This window comes from Antechinus flavipes, chromosome 4, assembly GCF_016432865.1.
Source record: "Antechinus flavipes isolate AdamAnt ecotype Samford, QLD, Australia chromosome 4, AdamAnt_v2, whole genome shotgun sequence".
Taxonomy (NCBI): Eukaryota; Metazoa; Chordata; class Mammalia; order Dasyuromorphia; family Dasyuridae; genus Antechinus; species Antechinus flavipes.
The window spans coordinates 33,994,034-34,019,455 of NC_067401.1; the positions used below are offsets into that span (position 1 = coordinate 33,994,034).

The 25,422-nt window shown below is 39.4% G+C and overlaps 1 protein-coding gene across 1 annotated transcript in view; it reads right to left on the minus strand.

Annotated features, from left to right (window-relative positions):
- ASIC2 (acid sensing ion channel subunit 2) overlaps nt 1-25,422 on the minus strand; it is a 337,372-nt gene that overhangs the window by 110,467 nt on the left and 201,483 nt on the right. Inside the window, exon 2 of the mRNA XM_051992410.1 lies at nt 8,214-8,364. Coding sequence (XP_051848370.1) covers nt 8,214-8,364 — 151 coding nt within the window. The remainder of the gene's footprint in view (nt 1-8,213; nt 8,365-25,422) is intronic.

The window sequence follows — 25,422 nt, forward strand, 5'->3', positions numbered from 1 at the left end:
TGAACCTGGACAAGTCACTTGTAGGAGACATAACGATTGCTTGTGACTGATTCTCCCACTATTGAACCCCAGAATTACTGGGTGTCTCCTCCTCATGGTGTTTTACTCATGTCCCATCACTGGACCTCGAGAACTTCCAATTTTCTAACTTAATCTGTCAAGTTTCTCCTTCCCCCTTATTTCATTCTAAAATGTTCTTGGTTAGGCTAATGACCTTTCCTGCCAAATATATTTTCTCCAGATGAGATGTATTCAATCCTTCATCAAGGGCCCATCATTCTGGTATCATAACCTCTACCATTGTGAAAATAAATTCTGTTCTCCAACACCATCTTCATGGTCAGCTTTTATTTCCTGAATTATCTTTTTTTTTTTTTCCCAAAGTCAAGACTGGTAGAAGAGCTGGAAAGGCCATCTCTGCCCTCCAGCCCTTCCTCCTCCTCCCTCCTCCTTTGAACGCTCCAGCAATTCCTTTAAGATTTTTTCTTCTTCTCTCCTCAAAAGAGTATGGTGATTCCTGGTCCTAAGGACCCTTGGCAAAAGGCAAGTTTTCCATCGCATTTTGGATCCATGTTCCAGGAAGATGGCATACCTCCTAATTAGATAAAGCCTATCTTTCTTTATATCCCTCAGCAGGAAGTCAGCGGCACAACTACAGACCATGGTAACTGGATTCCTCCCACCTGCTGAGGGCTATGAATTCTTCTTGTTGCATGCCATACAGCATACTGATTCTTCTTACACTCTACAGGGGAACAAAACTTCATGTGTGCTTTATAATTCTACTGTTAGAAAACTCGGTAAGGGAAGAAATGGGGAAAAAAATGTTCAGAGAACTGAGGTCAAATCCTGCCTGAGATACCAGCTGCACACCTCTGGGGAAATCACTTAACCACTATGTGCCTCAGTTTCTTTATCTGTAAAATGAGGACGTTGGATTCTCACACCTCCATGTTCTTTCTCAGGCTTTTCCCTATCAGGGGAATGCCTTGCCTTCTCCATTATCGTCTGCTAAGCTCCTCCCTACCCATTAAAATCCATCTCAATTTACTTTATTCTTTTTCATGTTTTATTTTCCTTTTGATCTGTTTCTTCTTTCACAACTGAGACTAATATGGAACTAATATGGAAATGTTTTACATCATATTGTGTATAACCTATACCAAATTACCTATCATTTTCAGAAGGGGGAATGGTGGGAAGGAAAACCTCCAGGAAGCCAAATGCTTACTGCTATTTGTATTTACCTTCAGTTCAGTTCATGGGATTCTAAGACCAGTGGCTCCCTTCTAGTTCTAAATCTGTGATCCTAGATGCTATATGTCTATACTATCCCTGGTTGCTGAGAGCAGTTGTCATGAGTATAGCCATATCTAGAGGAAGACATCAGCCTTGACTATCTATGTTTGCTGCCCAAAAATGGAGTTAGTTCCCTCAGCTCCTTTGCACAAAGGGATGCTTGTAACCATGGGTCATTTCATCATTGATCTGGAGCTATAAAGAGTCTTGATCCAATCTCCTCATTTTATAGAGAAGGAAACTGAGGCTAGAGAGGTTATGTAACTTAACCAACATTAGATAAGGAGTAAAAGTGAAAGATGCTTTTGGTTAGGGCTAATGAAGTCATCTGGATACAGAGCCAGTACTTTACCCACTTTGACACATTGCCTGCTCTAGTGCTGTTGCTATGAAGTTGATGCTGTGAACATGGCTGATGTAATCTTTGTGGGATTGTCTATGATTTCAGTAAGATTCAGAGTTTGGTGTGAAACGAGAAGCCGGGTGAAGTTGGAGGGTGTGACTGACAGTTATAGACCCGCCACTAGAGGGTGGGTGGCAAGGAGGGTTGTGGTGTTTGGGGGCTCTTCCTTAAGCTGTGAAGTATGCTTCCTGAGATTTTGTGTTGCTTCTGCATTGAGAACCAACATCCAGTTGGAACCTAATGTCAAGTACTAGACACCCAGTAGGAAGAGGCTCTGAGGAATAAAAATTTCCTGCATAATATATTGACAAGTAGTGATACCATTTCTGTTTGAAAGCCTCCAGTGATGGGAAGCTCAGTATCTCTTTCCCCCACCTTTTTTTTTTTTTTTTGACAGATATAATTATTAGAAAGGAGGAGGAATCATGGAATAATGGATAGAGAGCTGAACTTGGAATCAAGAAGATAAGTTAAAAACTCTGCCTCAAAAAATACTAGTTGTGTAACCCAGGGAAAGTCATTTACTTTTTCCCTAATTCAGTTTTCCTATCTGTAACTTGTGGCCATAATAATATTTCATAAGGCTGTTGTGAGAATCAAATGAGATAATGTATTTTAAAAATGTAGCAAAATGTCCAGGTCCTATATCCAATGTAAGTCTTGTTTTCCCCTTCCCCCTTTCCTCCTCATCCTCTTCTTCTCCTCCTCAGGCTTAAGTAAATGATGTGTTTCCATTCCTCACTCCAAGGAACATTACATGTCTGTAACAGGGATTCTTGCTATTAGAAATCACAGGACCTTTGACATAGTGTTGCTATTGCTTCTTCCCTACTTTCTTTGTGATGCACTAACCCATTCGCTAACCTCTTAATTCTTTCCTAATGTCTCAGAATATTTTTCTTTTTGGCTTCCTTCCTGGATCATTTCTTCTAGGCTGTCAAACAAGCCTTCATCCTCTATAACAGGCTGCTTTGCTGCAAGACGTTTCCCAAATCCTTTAGCCTTTTCTTCTGGCAGAAAGAGCACTTTGCAGTTCTAGTATTTGTACTAGTAAATGTCTCAGGCAGAGAGATAAATGTAGCACATACCCTCCATGTCACTGCAACAGTTCCCTTGGTGTCCATACTTCCTTGGTGGCAAGATAAACTAACAGCTTCCCCCTGCCTTTTCTATGATTCCTCCTAGAAACTCCTCCTATAAACTGCCAAGCTTGAAACTCTTTTGAATCTCTCAGCTTCCCTTAATCTTCCCCAAAATGTAGCTCTTCTTTATCTACATCAAATTTAAACATTTAACAAAGCAACAAAACAATTTCAATAACAAAATATCCAATTCCTCTCTGGTGAGCTCAGGGGAAAATCTCCATGATATTCCCCATTTCATCAACATGGTTCCAACAAAACTGGCTAATGAAATGGTTTTGTGGGACACTTCTTAAAAAGAACCCCCAAAAGATTTGCTAGAGCAAAAATCTAGAGCTCCTGAATCAAAGAAAAGATATAACAAACATGTAGAGAGAAATCACTCACTAGCAAGAAACCAATTAGTATTACACAAGACCTGGCAGCTTCTACTAACAATGAGAGGAGATCTTAGACTATGATATTTTAAAAGGCAAAAAAAGGCTTACAAGATTATAACCAAGGCTTGCAATAAAAAATAAATTACCATGAAAAGCTGAGAATAATCTTAGCAGAAAGAAAAAAAAAAGAAATTTTTAATGGAATTGCAGACTTTCGGGCATTTCTGATTAAGTGGCCAGAGCTGAGTAGGAACTTTGAAATGCAAATACAAGAGTCAAGAGAAACCTAGAAAGGTAAATTTATTTAAGCAATTGAAAAGGGTTGTATGATGAAGTGCTAACATTCTAACAGGGTAAGAAGAAAATTTCTCTTCAGAATCTTAGTCTTTTCAAAAAGAATTGAGGGAGTTAAATAAAAAAAAAAAAAAAAAAAAGAGGACCTGGGGAGATGGATTGGTTCCATTCTGAGGTTTTAAGAGGGGAAAGAGAAGGGCAAAAGGTGTAGAACTAGCTATTTCCTAATAGGGTGTGGGAGAAGAAAATACAAACATCTAACAAGGAGTGGGGGGAGCAGGTAAATATTACTCTCATTTGAAACATAAAAAGGTGTATTGAGACACAATTTGGTGTAGAAATATATTGAACTCGACAAGGAAACAAGCAAAAATAGGGAGGTTGTTAAGAGAGAGGAATAATATTTGAGAGGAAAGTTACAAGCAAAACAGATTTCTTTAAAAGAGGATATTAAAAAGGAAAAAAAGAAGAAAGGCGAGAAAATAGAATACAAGATGGTGGCCATTAACTGGGAAAAGAATGAATAAATTGTAGTATATGAATCAATGGGATATTATTGCATCATAAGAACTGATGAAAGAGATGATTGCAGAGAGTCCTGGGTAGTATAGACTGAAACAAAATGTAGTAAGCAGAATCAGAAGGACAATTTATAACAAGAACAACAACATTATAAAGAAAAATAGCTTTGAAAGGCTTAAGAAGTCTGATCAGTGCAATAACCAAACTTCTCTCCAGAGGATACATAATTTTTTTTTTAAATTAATGTTTTTTTTCCAATTACATGTAAAGAGAATTTTCAACATTCATTCATATGTATCATGACAATGAGATAACAGGTTTAAGGCGGTGACAAAGACATATATTTTTGGAATTGGTTTCTCTGTAGATTGAGTTATTTTTTTTTTTTTTGGCTGTATATTTGTTGTTTCCCTCGTCTTTCTGTTGGTTTCTGAATTGGGGAAAAGACTGAAGAGAGAGAGGGATTAACAATACTGATGCCAAAAAGGAAAAATAAAACAATGGCCATTGCAACATTTTTTTAAAGCACAGAAGAGGACCAAAGGAAGGTCAGAAAGAATGCATAGACCCGTAGGATGGTTTTAAAAGTAATGGCAATCAAGGGGCAGCTAGGTGGTGCAGGGGATAGACCACCAGCCCTGAAGTCAGGAGGACCTGAGTTCAAATCTGGCCTCAGACACTTAACATTTCCTAACTATGTGACCCTGGGCAAGTCATTTAACCCCAATTGCTTCAGCTAAGAAAAAAAAAGTAATGGCAATCAGTCAATAAAGTTTTATTAAACACCTTCTGTATGCATGGTGCTATAGCTGAGGATACAAGAAATTCAGAAGACTATCACAGAGCTCATCATTTAATGAAGGAAACAATAGAGAAGAGAACTATATGCAAACTATATAGAGATACATCAGAAATAACGTGTCAAATTTATATTAATACTTAAAATAAGCTGTATAGAATGGAGATATGTGGTTAAAATTGTTTTATGTGGGTATGTTCTGACATGAGTATGGAAATGCTTTTGGGGATGTTTAAAAGTCAACCTATATGTATACATGTATATGTATATGTAATATATGTATGGATGTATACATACAGATATGTACATTGATAGTATTTGGTCTGTAGGAGAAGAAAAGTCAGAAGAACTATTTTTCTAATATTGAAGAATGTCATAGTGGAACTGGGATTAACCTTGTTCCATTTAGCTCAGCAGAACAAAACCAGGAGCAATATGGTAGACCTTGTACTGTTTATTTAGGTTGATTCAAGAGAAAGCTTTCTAATTCTAATAATAGCTCCAAGTTTGCAAAGTAATTTATATACATTATTTCATGTGATCCTTATGCTATCTTTGCTCCCATTTTCCAGATGGGAAAATTGAAGTTGAGAGAAGTTAAAAACTGGACCAGAATCATACAGCTAGCAAGTAAATGGCTGAAGAAGGATTTGAACTCAGGCATTCCTGAATCCAAGTCCAGTATTCTCTCTACTATCCTGTGCATTTCCTCCTTCTTAATGATTAAGGTTATGAAAAAGGAAGTACTAGTGATTCCTCCCTCACTGGAGGCTTTTTCTTTGTGGAGGGGATTATTAATTTGGGTGTGGATTGGATTGACCAACTCTGAGAGGATTTGATTGGTTCTTGTTCATGGGAATGTTTCCAAGCATATACTGTAGGGACTAAGCCTCTGTCTCTATCTCTCATGCTTCTTTCAGGTTTAAAAATATGATATGCATTTCTAGTAATTAATGTTGAATTTTAATTGAAACAGATAGCACTAATTAGTTTGTTTTAGGTATTTGGGCATTCAGCTCCCTGAACTTAATATGTAAATATATTCAGGGATGAATAAGTCAGTGATTCTCTTTAGAGACCATAGTGCTAACTCAACACCTTTATAGATTTCGAGCTAGGAGAGTCCTAAAAAGCTGGCTGGAGAGGAAATGGAGGCATGGACGATTAGTTACTTGTCCCAAAGAAAGAATTAAGGGCAGGTCCAGCATCTGAATTCAACCCCTCTAAAGCCAAAGTTCTTTTCATTATACCACATGGTATTTTGAATACATAAAGGAGAAAGCTTATAATAAAAATGGAAAATTATATTGTGAAGGGTTTTAAATTGCTTACAAAGGAGTTTGAGACGTCACTGGAGTTTATTGAGTAGGGGATTGACATGGTCGGACTTATATTTTAGAAATATTAATTTGCAGAATGGAGAGGGATTATGGAATCATAGATTTATAGCTGCAAGAGACATCAAAGGCTTTAGAGTAATCCTCCTGTTTTACCAGGGGAAACTGAGGCCCAGAGAGATTCAATGACTTGCCAGAGGTCACACAAGTACAAGCAAACAAATGTCTGTTGACTCCTAAGTCAGTGTCCTTTTCACTTTATGATCCAGTTACTCTGATCAATTAAGCACTATTACAATGATCCTGGGAGAAGTGACCTAGGATGGAGGCCATGTGAGTGTAAAGAATAGAATGAATTACATGGCTACTGAGTGCTGGAAATAAGATCTGAATCAGGGTTTTCTTGACTTCATTCTAACTAGAAATTCCTAGGAACTCCCTAGGAAATCTGGGGAGAAGAAATAATTTTTCTTGTGGTATACTAAGTGTCTGAGATAGAATTTGAATTTAGTTCTTCATTGACTGCAAGCTTAGCTCTTTCTGCCACTGTAGAGTGGGTGTCTATATAAGTCTAGCAGGAAGATTGTAGCCTGATTGTGGTGGACTCTGAATATGAAGATCAAGAAATTAAATTCAGCAGGCAGTGAGGAGTCATTGAAAAGAAGTGATCTGACCATGGTATTGGGTTGGAAAAATTATAAACCCTATTTTATAAATCCCTTGTTATTCCAAAGATATCACAATGATTCTTCTAATCACACACACACACACACACACACACACACACACACACACACACAAAACTCTTTGGTAGCATCTACATGTGCCCAATGGGAATCAGTGACAGCTAAAAGGCGTATCGTTCTCATTTCCCTGTGACTTACTTGGATAGTAAAGGAAATTGCAGAAACAAAGAAATAAGTGAGCTTGAGAATGTCTCTTCCTTTATTTTGGGCTCAACTTCTCTCCTTCTAAAGTGAAGAATTTGGTCTTCTAATATCCTTTCCAGGTCTAATATTTCCCAGTTCTATAGCAACCAACATCATACTTTCCCTCTCTACTATGATTTCTACCACCTTGACTATCTTCTATTCTACTTAAAAAAGCTGACAAAAAGCAAAGACATATATCCCTCATAAGTCATATCTTGGAAGTCTTGACATATGCTCGCCCCACCAATAGCTAGCCACCCTGCTACTTAGAGGACAGGCAAACAACCTCATTGAAGCATCAAGGAAACCTAAAAGAAACAGGAGAGGGCATGTGTCAGGTGAGTCAAACCACTACCTTGGTCATTATTTCAACTAAGACCCTAATGGAAATAGTCCAGGACCATTAAACCAAAGGTTTTGGAAAGTGCCCCATAGACCACTATTTCAGCTTCCAGACTAGACCATACAGATATCATTGAGGAGAATGCAATATATAGGATTCCACCTTCCTAATTATCCCTAATGCCAACTGCTGACCAACTGCCACAAAAGGTAGGAAAGCCCCAAAGCTCGAGAAGTAACATCAATCCCCATCCCTACACCACTGGCCCTACTCTGCAGATCATCTTGGGAAGCAACTCCATGGAGATGAGGTCTATCAGCACTATAACCACAGCGACTGAAGACCCAAGAAGAAAGTTCTTACCATCAATATCCTTGGCAGTGTCCAAGTTTGGTATCAGAAATAGACATGATTTTACTCCTGGAAATGACATTAAAGACAGGGCCTTAACCATCTTATTTGTTACTGTGCCTAAGGATCACAGGATTTTTCCATCTGATTTACAACAGAAACCCTTTCTTTGTGTTGTCTCCCTTGGTAGAACATGAACTCACTGAAAGCAGGGATAGTCTTTTGTATTTGTATCCCTAATGCAGCATCATTCTTTGACTAATAAATGCTTCATTCATTCATTCATTTGTGCCAAAGGATCCTAAAACATTGAGCAAAAGGTAATATTTCATGTAACAGACTGAGAAATCTGAAGACCTCTCCCAGGTAAGTACATATTTGTGTCCCCAAGTAAGTGAAACTCCTTCTTACCTGTTTCTCCCCAGATGGGTAGGTACTCATCCTGTTGTATGTCCAGCATGATCTCCAGCCCATTGCCTGTTCCTCCCTTGACTGTAGTGAGCAGAGGTCTTCCATCCTCTCCTGAGTTAAACATATAACATTTCCCGTACTTTGTAAACACCTGGAATAAAGAAAAAAGAAAGAGTATGAGTGACTTCTTACAGGTCCCTGAGCACTGAGAATCCAATGGCATTTCAAAAGCTTATTGCAGTATAAATCTCAGAACAGTTCTTTACATTTCTTCAATCTTGAATGATGGGCTGATGGTTTCAAACAAAGTCAGCACCTGTAATGGGCTGAAGCTCAAGTTGATGCACTAAGGTCCCAAATATGTGAGGCTAAATAATAATTGGACCATATTCTATTAATATATGTGCTTAGAGAAAGAATGGCCCCCGCCTACTCTTTGTGCAAGTCCTGATGTATAGGAAATGATGATTTTGATGGGTGGAGGCAGAGGGGAAGAAAGAGAGGCGGAGAAAGACTGCTGTCTGGCTTCTTGTCGCAGCTGCACACATTGCTACCGCGATCCCCCTTCACCTCCACAGAGAATAAAGATTGAAGATTTTCCCTTAACCTGAATTCCTGACTCTGGCTGATTTTAAAATATGCAGTCATCACAAGCACCCTCTAATCTCATGTGTGACATAGGAGATACAAGCCTGGATTTGGGATTCAGAGATCTGGGTTCAGTTCTCACCTCTGACACATACTGAGCCTTTCTAAGACTTGAAGTTATAGCTATCTTCCTTAGCGGGAGGAGTGCCCAGTAGATGTTTTCACATAGCTTGAATACAGGGACAAGTTCCAGAGCCAAACACAGTTCTTGGCACACGACAGATAATTAATAAAATATGGGTGGTTTGATGGATGTGTAGACATTTTGAAAAAAAATTCTACTATGACAAAGAATTTGGCCATTCCACTAGAATTATTATGACTTCTTCAAAGAGAGGGAATGCTATAGTGGAAAACACATTGACTGGGCATGGGAGAGAGCTGGCCTTTGTCCTGACTCCAGCAATTACTAGCTATATCTATATCTATATCCACATCCATATCCATGTCCATATCTATGTATTTATCTACTATAACCTCCTGAAAATATGATATACTTAATGACATTACTTTAACACAATGTCTGGCATATAATAAGAATTTACTAAATGCTCATTTCCTCCCTACCTCCCTTTTCCCCTTCCCTCTCACTTCTCCCTTTCCTTTCCCTCCTTTCCCCATTCTTCACCTCTCCTCCTCCCTTCTCTCCCCTCTCCTTCCTTCCTTCCTTCTTTTCTTCCTTCCTTCCTTCCTTCTTTCCTTCCTTCCTTCCTTCCTTCCTTCCTTCCTTCCTTCCTTCCTTCCTTCCTTCCTTCCTTCCTTCCTTCCTTCCTTCCTTCCTTCCTTCCATATGACCCAGCACTGGGCCTCAAAGAGCTAAAATTCAGTTTGAATGGGGCAGGGAAACTGCACATTAAGATAAATTACTATTGCAAAACAGCTTTGGCAATACAACTAACCAAATACAATCTTTTACTAGAGAAAAAACTTCATCGACTTAAAGGAAATAATAATTTTGATTCAGTCCCCTCAGTTAGACTACATTGTCCTAGAAATAAAGTTTTATTGTAATTACATACAGGAAGGGAAATAAGGTTTACTACTAAAAGTTCTTGTCAAGGTCCTACTTTGACGAATGGTTTAGAGATAATAGAATTTTAGAGCTAGAATGAATGAACCTTAGAGATCAACTATTAGAATGCTACATGGCATATAATAAGCATTTAATAAATGCTTATTGACCGACTGATAGACTTAGTCAAGTCTTTCCATCTCCACTTTATAGATGAGGAATATAATAATTCAAATTTCTATAGTGTCTTAAGGCTTAAGAAGTGCTTTTCTATCTTGTGAGATAGGTGGGCAGTATAGTTTTATGTGCTCATTTTGCAAATAGAACGACAATTCAGGCCCTCATTGCCTTTTGCCTGGACAGCAGTACTCCACTGGACTTTTATCCAGTGCTTTTCCCTAGAAAAAGAGGGACAGATGATACAGAGCTCAGGCTTGTGGTGATGGAGGGCAGCCATACCACAATTCACAATTCAATATAACCCAACGTAACAGATGGTTATTAATCACCTTCTATGCGTCAAACATTACACTGCTTTGGAGATGCAAAACCAAATTTCTCCACCTAAGAATGGAAAAGATTACTTACTACTTAGGTAGCAAAACATACAAAGTATAATAGGGGTGAGAAAGATGGACATTCTGCCTGTTGAGCTGGGTCCTGCTAGGTCCATTCCATGGAACATGATTAGTAGTCTGCCTGCATTCTGGTCCTTTCAGGTGGGCTACTTGCTAAAGTATATGTCAATCAGTCAATAAAGATGTATTAAGTACCTACTATGTGTAAATAGAGATTACTGTTTGCTCTCCCCTATTCTGAAGGGCTATGTAGAAGATGAATTAGTGAAAATAACTGAATGAGAATAACATCTTATGGCTAAAAGGAGAAATGACTTCCTACTCCTCCTTTTTCAAGTCTTTAGGGATTCTGCAAGTCCTCCTTGAACTTCTACTAGGGTAAAAAAAGAAGTGAAGTTTCCCTTCCCCTTTCTCTCCCTTTTGTGTACTCCCATAACTATAGCAACTACATGTACGTGTCAACAAGTACATGTGCTTGCCTCAGACTAGAGCTCAAGTCACCAACTAATTTCTGTGCTTTGTGTTTCTTTCACTGAGCACAGATGACTGAACAGTGATCCTAAGATGTATGTTTCTAGCTTTGCCAGCTAACTTGTAAACTCGAGAGGTCTTATGTCATTGAGAAATGACACTAGCTGGTATTATCTCCAAGTAGGGGCACAAGATAGCTCTGATATCCAGTGAGATCAGGAAAGTATGCATGAAATACATGCTATCTGAATTGTGCCTAAAAAGAAGCTAGGGATTCCAAGAGATAGAGATGAGGAGGGAGCAGCAATCCAAATAAGGGGGATTATTTGTATAAAGACACATGCACAGAGGTTAGAGATGGAATTTCATGTTTGGGAAATAACTAGTATGCTATATTGAGTGGAACAGAGTGTGTAAAAGTGAGTAATAATAAATACAATTTGAAGGCAGGTGGTGCCCAGATTGGAAAGGGCTATAAATCCTGGGTTGAGTAATTTGCATTTAATCTTAGAGGGAACAGAAAGCCACTGAATAGGAAAAAGAAGTCATTTTTCTTTTGAGCTGGGGAGTGACATGGTCAATTCCATGTTTTAGGAATATCAAGCTGACAGTTGTGAGGAGAAGAGACTGGAGGAGAGGAACTAATTAAGGAAACTATTTCAATAGTTCAGGGGAGAGAAGACTGGAGCTGCTTTAGCTGTGGGGAATGAGGAAAGGAAAAGAAATTCCCCTTTTCTCCCATGTGATTGGAGAAAAGGAGATGCATGAAGATGGATCCTTCCTACAGAAGCAGGATGAATGAGATCTACCAATTAATTGCATACGGAGATTGCAGTACAAGAAAAAATGAAGAGTAACTGTAAGGTGTGAGCTAGAAGATTGGCTTCCCATCAACAGAGGTGGGGAAGTTTGGAGGAAGGGCAGATTTAAGGGGAAAGAAGAGTTCATATTCGCTCAGATGGAGTATGAGGGGATGATGGGACATTCAGGTAGAGATGTCCAGGAAGCATTTGATATTATGCAGGTAGTGTTTAGAAAAGAAATTGGGACTGAATGTGAACATCTGGGAGTCATCTTGTTTCATTGGAAGCTGTTAAGATTATCAAAGGAGAGAATATAGAAAGAGAAGTGAATCCAGAAAAGAACCTTTGGGGGAGCTCACACTAAATGAAAAGAAAGTGGGTGATGATCGAGTCAGTCGAGACATCTTACTGGTTGCTCTCATGCCTTGTGCTTATTCCCTGTCTGCATAGCTTTAAATCTTATTGCTCAGAAGATAATAATCAAAACAACATCTTATCATCAGATAACAGGAAGGGTCTGATCATATACTGCCCTTTGGTTCCACTCAGAATCTTTATGATTGAGGTCATAGCTTCCCAAACCTAAGTTCATCTGGCCTAATGGATATTTTCCTTACTTTACACAATATTTGATTCCCTTACCTCCATATAGGTTGTACCCATTGTCCATCCTGGGAAAGTTTATAATTATCCCCATCTGGGATGCTCTTCCTCATTACTTCTACCTTTTAGAATTCCCAAGGCACAATTTATAGGTCATCCTTTCTTCTTCCCACCCTTTCCTTCCTCAAAACCCAGAAAAGTTAACCAATTTATAAAGGTTCCAATAAGCAGGGCTCCCCATTCCACCTTCAGTGCTTTCTCTAATGTGACACACTGCCTCCTTATTCCCCAGGGGGACCCAGTCAGTCTTTTCCTTGGACCACCTGGTGCCCGCCTGTCGCCACACTATTGGCTTAGATTCAGCCTGCTTCCCCCCTCCTCCTTATCGCCCCTCCCTAACCTTCTTCTCCAGCCTGTCGCCTTCTCAGCGTTCCACTTAATTTTATTTAAACATTTCTGTTTGTGTCTCCATTTCTGCTGTAGCGGAAATAATCCTTTAAGGGACTAAAGGTACTGAAGAGGAACGGAAGCTTCTTTACACAGGCTGGAAAGAAGGGTTTGGGGAAAGCAAAATGAATTTCTGTTTAATAGCATCATTGGTTTTTCTGCCCTGGAGCCCCAGTCTCAGAGCCTGATGGTTGGGTCTCCCACAGAGGATTAATCTGGTTTTCTCCTGCCATCAAAAGCCTGAGAGCTATTTATGCCCAATGCTATCTTTCAACAAAATGCTGGACAAGCTACGGCTTCTATTGATGTATAAGTGTAACATGTTTTTTAGATTGCTGCCTTATCACTCCAGAGCCAGGAAATACAATTTAGTTAAGTCCAGAAAGCCTCACTGAGCAAAAAAAAAGAATGCTGCCTGACATTCGGATTCGCTTGTTTGGCTGGGGTCTGCCAACACTTTTTCAGTCTCTTCGGCACTTTCCCCACATTCTCTGACACTATCAGTACTCGCCCTTTCTGCTGAGGCTGGATGTGAAAAGAGGGATGTCTGTGTATGAATGTGTGTATGTGTGTGTACCAGAGGGAGAGTTTGTGTGTGTGAATGTGTGTGTATGTGTGTGTTTATATGTATGAGAGTATGAATGTGAGTACAGGTGAGCACGTGTATGTGTGTATATGTGTGAGTATGTGAGAGAGAAAGTTTGAGTGTGAATGTGAGTGTGTACATGTATGTGTGTGAATGTATGTGTCTATCACACTCCACTATCTTTGAGAAAATATGATGGTACAATTCCAACTTGACTCTCCACATCCAGGGGGAAAGTATGAAATGTTTGTTGATTAAGAGAAATTACATCTTTTGATTTTATTTTTAAAATAGCGTTAGAATGTAAAGGACTGCTTGCCATCTGGGGGAGGGGGTGGAGGGAGGGAGGGGAAAATCAGAACAGAAGTTTGTGCAAGGGATAATGCTGTAAAAAATTACCCTGGCATGGATTCTGTCAATAAAAAGTTATAAAAAAAAGCATATTGGCGAAATGGAAAAAAAAATAAAATAGCTTTAGAACCCCCAGGGAAGAAAAATGAAATCCTCTGGTTTCTCTGACATGGCCTTTTTTTGGTCCTGCATATTCTAACTCTGAAGGATAACACTATCCCTTCTGCCCTGCCATGTTTGTGGGCTCCCAGCTGATTGGCGTCTCCCTACCTAACAGTGGGGACATGGGAAATCAATCAAAGCCACCTGAGCAGGACACCCTGCACGAGCTACCCTGAAGCATAGATTCTTTAGCCTCCACAATGTTCTCTGACAGATGATGTCAATAGGGCTTGGGAGGGGACTGTGGTGAAAAAAAGAAATCATAATTTCCCCTGTTCTACTCAGCTTGAAGGCTCCTTTCACTCTGGAGCCATAAGTCTAGGATCTAATTTGGCGTGAAGAGAGGGGAGAAGAAAGGGAAATACTCTGATCAAAAGGTCAATGAGATCTGTGAAAAAGTCCAGAAACCTCAAGGCTATCTGTCCTAATCTGTACTTGAACAAGAACATCTCTCTGTAACAATTTTGATTTACTGTCATTAATCTTTTGCTTGAAGACATCTAGTGAGAGTGCTATATTGTCACAGTACCAACCTAGGTATGGGGAAGCTATATGGTGCTGTGAATAAAGCATCAGAGTGAGGTAGACTTGAGTTCAAATTCAGTCTCACATACTTACTATTCATCATGACATTTTATCCTGACTGCCTCACAAAAATAATTAAAATGTGCCCAATGATTTTCTAGAGCACAAAGAGCTTACAGAGAGAGGCATTTACGGCCCCTGCCTTGAAGTGTTTAGACTGTTTCTACTTTCCAGAAGAAAAGACAAATTGCTACTCTGACTACCTAGGAGTCTAGTCTCCTAAATAATCTCCCTGTTTCAAGTCTTTACTATCTCCAACACATCCTCCACTCAATTTTCCAAAACAAAAAGTCTCATGGCTCCATCCTCTTCTTTCAAAACCTTTCAAAACACTATACCTTAGAGTATAGTCTCTAAGATAAAAATCAAACTCTTTAGCCTGGCATTTAAGGCCTTTCATGGTTCCTTTTATAGTCTAAGGTCCTCATAATGAGGTCTACACCTGTCCCGTCTTAACCACTTACTAGCCATTCCCTGAACTTCAGGCTATATCTCTTACTTCCATGCCTCCACAAAAGCTATCTCCTGTGCCTGGAATATAGTTCCTCCTCCCGCTTCTTCTCAGAGTCCTCTTCCATGAAGGCTCAGGTTTGGTGCCATGTCATCTTTGAAGGCTTCCCTCATACTCTCAGTTGCTGATGTTTTCTCTTTCCTCATGGGACCTCTGTTGGTCTAGAATGACATCATCATGACTGAGTCTATTCTTTTTTCAGAAATCCAAATTTTCATCCTTCATTAGTGCTGTAGTACCTTCTTCCACAGCCATTTGAGAATCACTGCAATGGCTTAGTAGTCACATCTGCCAATCTGAGAAAGCTGCTCATCTGGGCTGAGTGATCTTAACTAATCAAAGGCAGAGAGGAGCTCTCTTACTATCTCCTTGCTTATTTTAAGCCATTAAACTCCCATTAGTTACTTTTGTCCTTTCATTAAAAGATTTCTCTCCTTGGAAAAAATAGAAACAAATGAGAGTCCAGTATCTCTGCCTCCTCTTTTCACTAATAATCATTGTCTCATCTGCTCCCAAGTTATATTCTTTTTGATGTTAGGACATTGCCCTTGGGAACTGCTCTGGGATGCTACATATCCTTCTGAACTCTTTGAAATCTTCTCACTCCAATCTAAGATACATACCATAATCTAAGGAATAGAAATCATAGGCTTTGAACCTCTGTGAGGTGATATGAGCTGTCCAAGGTAGAACTAAGTCAGTAACAAAGTCAGGATTTGCCTCAATGGTCTTTTGAATCCCACTTCTAGCCAAGGGCTCTCCTACTCTATCAGAAGGCTCATTTACTTAGCCTTTTCTTTCCATATTTATTTGTTATTTATAAATTTTCATTCATTTATTTATATTTATAAATATAAGGACTCAAACTAGTGAGTTCTTTCTGAATTTTCTTCTGGATACTACACTTGTTGGAAATAAACTGTGTTTCTTTGAAAACTCTTTAAATGTAGATTTTCCACTCATTCTGAATAGGCTTTCCCCTCAATTAATTTGGATTTGTGAAGCTTGACTGTAGTTTCTAATAGGATGGTTTTCCAAATAACCAGTTAGCTGAATCCAACTATTCTCTGGTTTGTTTCATCATGCTAGTCAAACAAGGTCCAAGAGAATTGAAAAGAGAAAGAAAATGTGGCTAAAGTGGTCATTTGGTTCCATGAAATACCAAGATGCTAAATTGTTTTCTTTTCCATGAAAAACAAAACAAAACAAAACAAGGCAGCAGATTGAACCAAACCAATGTATTTGTTTTATTACTGACCTAGCACTAGAGGATCTGATTTAGAGCTGGAAGGAAACTCAGAGGATACCTAATCTATTCTCCACCATTCACCCTAATTTTACAGATTAGGAAGTTGAGGATTAGAATTAGGAGAACTGACCAAGGGTACATAGGTAGTTAGTGACATAGCTGAGATCTGAACTCAGGCCCTTTGATGTTAAATCTAATGTTCTTTTCCACATTTAAGCATGTGTTGAATTGCTTTTAATCATGTCTGATTCTTTGTGATCAGTAGTATCTAGTCTACTCTACTACAGTAGAGCCTTCTCTAGCTCATTTGACAGATGAAGAAACTGAGGCAAATAGGGTGAAGTGACTTGTCCTAAGTTAGTACGGCTAGTAAGTGTCTGAGGCCAAATTTCTGTTCAAATCTTCCTGACTCCAGACCTGGCACTCTGTCCACTGTGCCAACTAGTTGCCTACAAGCACTTATTAAGCGATTAATTAATAAGAAACAATCACCACCATCAAGAATTTTTAAATGCATTCAAGGCAATTGACATTACACATCAGAGGCTATACTTTTCTATCTTATATACTGAATTATTAGAAGGGATGACAAGACCTGATTAGGGACATCTTCCTTCCTCCCCAAGCCATTGCTGTCACTCAAACAGTTTCTTGTTTTTTCAACCCACTCTTCACGCCAGCCAGCTTTACTCCAGGTCTTTGGCCCAGATATTTGTTCCATACTGGGCACAGAACCAGGTGCCCTCAGATGGTGGATGGAGGCTTTGGTGATATGAGGCTCAGAGATCCTTTCTCTATCTCCCCTCCCATTGGAAAATAGCTCTAAAAGAAGTGATAGTTTATGTGGATTTTTTCCCACCTTTCATAAATGGAAAGATTTTGTGAGCAAATTGTTCTTTTGCTAATTAACTAAAGCAGACATAAGGGCCCTTTGGAAAAGCTCCAATCATTCCCTTAGAAAGCCATTGAAAAGGCTTTGTCGGCTGCTAACAGAGCAATGCCGACAACTCCTTGGGACCTCTAGTACCATAGGCTAGACTGAAGATTATACAATGGGACACCAAGAATGGTATTAACCGTTCTGCTAGAAATGGAGATTGCCTGAGCAGGAGGCAATGGGAAATGTTTTGCATCTCATTGAAAATTTCAAATGGAAATATGACAGCTCGTCCTCCCTTTGGAAAGGCAACACTGTACAGTGGAATGTGACTCTAAAGTCGAGGCACAGGAGTTCAAAGCAACCTCGGATGCCTGCCATGTAGATGATCTTGTAGAGATCAGCCTCAGTTTACTCATCTGTTAAATTAGGGGGTTGAACTAGATGGCCCCTGTCAGGTCTAGACCTGTGATCCTATCTATGATCTCTTTCAACTGTGACTGTCTGAACAAACCCTTCACATCCTGGAGAGCTCTGACTATATTCTTTCCAGGGAAATAGGGAAGCAGAGGCAATTAGGTATTACAATGGATACAATGGAGAAGGGCTGACTTGGGAATCAGGAGGTCCTGAATTTGAATTCTGCCTCTGACACTTACTAGGTATGCAATGCTATAGAAATCATTCAACTTCTCTTCTCCTCAGTTTCTCCATCTGGGAAATTGGGATAATAACAGCCCCTATCCCAGGGAGCTGTTGCAGGGATTACAGTGATATAAGTAAAAGTCTTTTTTTTTTTTTTTTTTTTTTGGCAAATGTTAAGAACACTATAGATTTGCTGCCCACTCTGGATTCAGGGAACATGCTTACTACTCTACGTTCAGGGTTTGATGAGTGCTTGGAATGCCTTGCTGTTCAGATTTGACTGATTCTACATTAGCACAAGGACCATAAACATACTAATGCTATCCAAAGAGTTTTCTTAGCAAAGATGTTGGAATCTGGCGAATTTCTTTTCTAGTGCATTAAGACAAATGGAGATTAAGTGATTTGCCCACAATTAGCAAATGTATAAGGCTGGATTTGCCTGATATAATGCTCTAACCACTGCACCATTTAGTTGCCTCTTGGAATGTTTTTTTATTGTTGTTTTGTTGACTATAGTATTCTCTATTATATTTTCTTGGAAAAGATACTATATACCAAAAGATATAGTTTTCCCAAGAAAATACTATAGAGAATTAGACATGATTTGCTACTTCCTTCTCCAGATCATTTTATAGATGAGGAAACCGAGCCAAATAGAATTACATGACCTGCCCAGGGACACACAGCTAATAAGTATTTAAGGCCAAATTTAAATTCAGGTCTTCCTGACTCCAGGTTTGGTACACTGTACACTATGGCACCATCTAGCTGCCTCATAGAATGTCTCAGAGAGACACAAACACACACCATGAACTCCTGACAAGAATTACAACAGTCAAGGCCTCATCCAGTCCAATAGCAGGGAGGAAAGGGGGAGAAAACTCCATACCACCATTACCTCTTTGGAACCAGCCATCTACTCCACTACTTTCACACTGAAGCTCATAAAGATTGGAATTGATCCAACCAGGGCACCCCAGCACTGAGGATACCCCTGTGCCAGAAATACATCTGGGATGTGCTAGTAAATGATTATCAATTGACTTCTTAAAAAAAATGTGTACACAACACTTACCAGTTGAATCTGCTTAAGTCTAGACAATCAGCAAAACAGTAAATCAAGCTGTGATTTGTAGTATTTACTTAACAGCCTGTTTGTGAGCCAAGTCCAGCTGATTCCATCCTATTCTGGAATTCCCTCCTTCCTCACACTCACTTTGAAGAGTGTAACTTTTTTTTTTTTGAGACACAGATCTGATGCTCCCTCCTATGTGAAGATTTTCGGTCTCCTCTGGTTCTTATTGTTCTCCCTTCTCCCTCTCACCATCTTTATTTAACTGTGTACATTTTCTGAACAGAATGGCAAATCTCAAAGGGGAGATAACTAGGTTTTTTTTGTATCCTTAGAAGCTAGCCCAGTTCCTCAAACATAGTATATACTCAATACATTCTTTTTTTTTACTGAGTTGAGATGAATTAAGCTGCTTTGATCTTAATAGATTTGATGGTGTTCATCTCATCTGATGGCTCAGAAGAGCCTTACTCCAGATAAACTCCTCTACCCCATATTTGTAATATTAAGTCTGATACTCTGATATCTGACTATCCCTAGCTTCCTCAGAAGGATTCACAAATACTATAGGAAAGCAGTCCAGTATAATGAAAAATGTGCCATACTACTGCCCAACAGGCCTGGATTCTAATCCTGACTATGTTACTAATTTAGACAAGACTCAGTCTGGGACTCAGTTTTCTCATCTGCAAAATGGTTTTAATATTTTTCCTTACCTAATTTTTATAGGATTTTATTTAGAATACAATTAGATAACAGATGTGAAGTTGCTTCTATGATGATATTGTTGTGTGTAATGCTGAAATGGATAAGAAGTACATATGGTCATATAATAAGCACTGGTTTTCCATTCATTCATTCTTACATTCCCATGAAAACATGCAGTATCAGAGTCATCAATTGAAATATCTGTGCAGTAAGAAGTCTTTAAGAGAAAATTCTTGATTGTTGCCTCCCTGTCTCATACCACTGACATCCAAAGTTCTAAAATGAAACTCTAGGGAGAGGAGTCCCTGAAGAGAAATTGATTAATTAAACATTTGGACTCCTTTTCTGCCAATTATATATTAATCAAATGTCTACCGTGCAAGGATCATAATTCTAAATGTGATTGTTAGGATGGAGGTGGTGATGATACAAAAATAAAAGAGAGAGAGAAGTCATCAAGTAAGGGAGTGGTGAATGCATGGCAGGGTCAGGGAAGGTGGCTCTGCATTATACTCTCTGTTGTAGTACCTCATGTTTCTGTTTAGTAATGTCCTTGTATGGATCTTTGGGCAGTTAGGTGGCACAGGGGATAGAGTGCCAACCCGGGAATCAGGAAATCTCATTTTTGTGAGTTCAAAACCAGCTTCAGACAAGGGTGGGAGAACCTGGGCAAGCCACTTAATCCTGTGAGCCTCAGTTTCCTCATCTGTACAATGAGCTGGAGAAGGAAATGGCTTATCAAGAAAACTCCAAATGGAGAATTGAACGTGACTGAAAAACAACTGAACAACAATAACAACAGTGGATCTTACTTCCCCTGGACTAGTGTGATTATCATAGAATTAATAGATTTAAAGAGAGCAGAACCTCAGGTGAAGCCGTACCTAGAGCACCATGCTTGGAGTCTGTAAGTGTGGAGTACATATCATATCTAAGATACTCGTTGTCTGAGTGGCCATGGGCAAGTCAAATTCTCTCAGCCTCAGTTTCTTCCTCTGTGGAATGAAGGGGCTGGACTTCACGTCTCCTTTCAGGTCTAAATCTATGATCTCATGATCTACCTGAACCCTCTTTTTACAGCAGAGTAAACTGCGTCCCAGAAAGAGATCAAATGACTTGGCCAGTGACAGAGCCAAAGATTTAATCCATGTCTCCAGATTCCAAATCTAGTGCTCTTTCTGAAGACAGAGAGGCCGAACATCTGAGGGCACTCTTGTTTAGCTTCTCATTAATTTCAAGTTATCTTGCAAACTGCAGTGAAGGTGATGCATCAGTAAAAACAGAATGATTATTTATGATGTTTACAGAGGAAAAACAGATGTTACTGTTGGTGCCCATGTAGAGAAGAGTCTCAAGGCAGGCTGTTGCTAAAAGCTGATCAAAAAATTTTTAAAAAGGTCAAATAAATAAGTCACACAGAGCCAAAGGAGCCTCTTGTCCTTAATAGGGATTTTCTCTCCTGGTGAAAATGACACGCTTTCTCACTTCATTGGGAATTCATTTCCCCTTACATGATTTCCAGGCTGGAGGGTTCAATTTCTTTTTGAAGGGCTAGTCCATGGAAAACTTTGGCTTGGCTTGACCTCCTCCTCTTGGGGCTGCTGCTCATGGAGATCAATTCCCTGGAGCTCTGTTATGATTTCCTGCTAGTCATATTAAATTAATACTGATCATCATTCACCACAACCTTTCCCTATACCAAGCTTCTCCATTACTACCTCTGGGTCTCCAAACTCAATCAATAAACACAGAGCCAGTGCTCTAAGCACTGCACCATCTAGTTGCCTTCTTTCCCATCATTCTCCTTCCAGATCCTAACAATGACTCCTTCTCTTTCCTTTGTCCCATTTCTCATCTCCATTTTTAGTCATCATCCCTGATTTCTTTGCTTAAATATACATGGAGATGTTGCCCTCAGCATTAAGCACAGTGCCCAGCACATAATGACACTGAATGAATGAATTGAATGAAGCATATTTTGCTCTAATACTTTCCATCAATCCGTTTCTCCTAAAATTTTCCAAGTCTGAAAGATCTCATGTTTTTTTGGTGATGGTTCTGCAGCATGAAAAGTTTAGCTTCGATTAGCCTATTCTTTTGATGGTTGTTGTTCCATGTAGAACAAATGATTGATTGTTTGACTGACTGACTGACTGAAACATGTCTGACTACAATACCTTCACTAGTCAGCCTCAGACCTTTTCTGTCTCCAGCTTTGCCCTCACTCCATTTTCAACCTATACTACTCAGAACTGAGACTCTTGTTGACTTGTTTTTCTTGAGTGCTCTTTCTATCCACTCTCTTTTGTCTCTCTTTCTTTGTCTTTCTCTGTCTGTCTGTCTCTCTGCTAAATGTTGGCAAGTCAACAAGCTCAAAAGGTAATTTACTTTCACATCATTTCCCTCAAAATCCCAAGAGTGAATTCTCCATTTTCCTGTCTTATCTCTCTCTCATTCAAAAGTATTTATTGAACTGTTACAGGGAAGACATTGAACTAAACCCAATGAGGGATGCGAAAACAAAGATGACAAGGTTCCTACTACTTAAGGGAGATGAGATATATGTAAATATCGATCATACAAGACAATATATGACATAGGCCAAAATTAAAGGGCTGATCAAATGGGAAGAAAATTGGCCTCAGAGGAACAAAGATCTGATTGACTTGGACGCTAATTGTTTCACTTGCCAACTGTGTCACTTTGAACAGTTCAAGGCCCCTTCTTTGTCCTCATCTGTTTTCTCCTCTGTAAAATGAGGGAATGGATGGTTCTCAAAGTACCTTCTGCTTCTAACATGCCATGAGTCAATTAGTTGTATAGAAAATAGGGGGAGGAGGAGATCATGATTATTGATTGATTACTTATAGCTCAAAAGGTCAAGAAAAGCTTCATGGAAAAGAAATAATTTGGTTTCCAATTATCTTTCACATTAATTCTTCTATCTTCCTCAATATCTTAAATATTCATCTCCTATCAAATACTGCTTTCTATGACATTCAAAAGATCATAGATTCAGAATGCAGAGATAATGTAGTCTATTCCTTTACCCTCATTTTACAGCTGAGGAAACTGAAGGCCCAAGGATGTGACATGATTTGCCCAACAACATACAAATTGTAAGCATCAGACTCAGAATGACTAAATCTAGTGTTCTTTCCTTATTCTAGGTGGTCAAAATTCTTAGCTTAAAAGCTTAAAATTGCATTAAGACTTTGGGACACCCAGCAATATTCTGGCTCATCTTCTGTGGTTCAGACAGAACTCAACCCAAAGGACTTAGTACATCTATCAGGAAGGTGGAATGGTGAGGGCATGCCAGACTGCTTGCAAGGGATACAAATCAAGGTCTCAGTTACCACTGCAGTGATTTGCAATTGCTCAACTTAAGTGGCCCATGGAAGGAAACAAGCATGTATGTGTTTAGTTTAATTTGGTGTATGTGTTTCTATTGCTAATAGCCCAATGACTTTGTGGGTGTAGATAATTCTATAATCCTTTCCATCCATCCACCCATCTATCCATCTATCTATCCATCCATCCACCCATCCACCCATCCATCTATCCATCCATCCATTCATCCATTTATCCATCCATCCATTCAATAAACATTTGTTAAACATCTATGTACCTTTGTATGGGGTCTCCACAATAACCATTGATATTCATATAGTCACTTAAAGTATTTTTCAAAGCTCTTTACAAAGAATTATGCCATTTAAAGTGATTTGTTTGCTGTCTTGGGGAAGGTGGAAGAGGGGAAAGACAATGTTTTGCAGGGGTGAAAGTTGAAGGCTACCTTACATGTATTTGGAAAAAATAAAATATTATTTTTTAAAAAGGAAAAAAAGACAAACTTTATGTCACCTGTTACTCAGGACTCTGTGAAGCAGTTGCTAATAAGCATCACCATCCCATTTTACAGAGAAATAAACTAAGGTTCAGAGAAGCCAATAGATTTGCCTAGGATCATACATTTAGTTTGTATATGAGGTAAAACCTAAATTTTCCTGACTTTGAGTCCAGGGTAGCATACTACATGAGAGGAGCAAGGGATTGCCAGGAAGGAAAACAAAAAATCTGGTAGTCTTGCCTTGGCTTTGTCATCACAGTTTATTCAAGGCTCAAGTCATATGTCACCTCCCCTCATGACTTTCTTGGTTGTTAGTGACCTCTGAGCAAAGCATTATGAGCTTATCTGCTGAATATCCCTGAGACATATAATCTCTTTGGGAGGGAATGATTGATTATTTTTTCTCTTTATTTCCCAGTGTTTTCTTTGTTTATTTGCGGTGGTGATGGGTATGGGGTGCAGCTCTGTGGTCTCAGCTGTGTAGTGAGCTCTGCCTGAGAAATGCCCTATACCAAAGTAGATCAGCAGCTTCTCTGAAATGAACAATGTTAGAGACACGGCCAGGGCACTAAGGTAAAATGACTTTGCTAAGTTCTCACAGTCAGTATTTCTCAGTGGCAAAGCTTGAGCCCAGAGCTATTCAACCTCTCACAGATATTTTTGGATTGGATCTGGTGTTTCTGAATATTTGCTCTGGTACAAGTTAGTAGTTTGACTACACAGTCCCCCCAGAAAATGTGGGGAGCAAGCAATCAAATTAGTTGCCCCTTCGGATTTGGCACAGTGCCAGTTATTTGAGTCATGTCACTGGGTTTACTCCAGGTTCTCCTCACCAGGAATATGCTCGAGGGATGAAGTCAAATCAAGCAACCTTGCCAAGAGGGCGCTGGATTCCCCGGTATGAGGATGGGTGGGACCAAGAACATGTAACCTTCTACTTCTTGGCCATTTCTGTTCCACTCAGAACTCAGAGAATCACCGGAAAGGAAAGCAAGAGCTGACTCCATGCTATGAACCAAGTAGAATGCAGAAGTGTTGTTGTTTCCTGCGTACTGGGCATGGGCACAAGGACTCAGCCGGCTCTGAAGTGGGACCAAAATGTCAGCAAATGCAATGCAGGCATGTTTGGTTTTGTGTATTAGATCTCTTTCTGAAAAGCTGCCTGCAAATTCAATTGTTTGTAAATCAGATCCCATTTTCCCATTGATTTCCACAATCCACTCAAAGATGCTTTATCTTCATTTCAGATTGCCTCTCATTTCAATGGTTCCTAATCACTTTAGCTTCAAGTTTCTTTGATCTCTCAGAGCCTAGGAGTTAACTCTCTCAGAGCCATGACTTAAATGCAGGGGACTAAAGTGATACTCAAAGCAATACTTTGAAAACCCATTGCCTGATTGTTTTGAAATGAGAGAAATGGAGGCAGCCAGGTGATATAGTGGAAGAGCCAGATCAAATCTGGCTTCAGATACTTGATGCTTACTAGCTTGTATGAGCCTGGGCAACACATTTAACCTTCATTGCCTCACCAATAAAGGGAGAAATGATTCTTGGATAAATCAGCTTTTAAAATCAGGATTTTTCCTATACTATGTTTCCTTAATGCAGAGCAGGCTAAGAGGCAGTGGTACAGTCGTGGACAGAGAACTGATTTTAGTCAGGAAGAACTGGGTTTGAAAAAAAAGAACTGGGTTTGCATATTACTTTTGACACACATTGGCTGTTTGATTCTGGGTAATTCACTTAATCTTTAAGAACACCTAGGCAACTCTCTAAGACTATATGTTGCTGCCTTTCATTGGTAGAGGGAGGTCTTGTGCCAATGAAATTAGACTCTTTCCCCCTCCTCCCTTAAAGGAGATCCTTGAATACATTTGGGTTGAACAAGTATTTTATGTTTGGATCTGGTATAGCTAGTTAGTAGGCACCAATATTCAGATCTGGGAGAGGGAAGGAGTCTATCATTGATAACTTTACTCTGGAGATTGTAGCAAGTCAAGACTGATGGTGTCCGTTAGGCAAAGTCATCCAGTTGTCAGGAATGG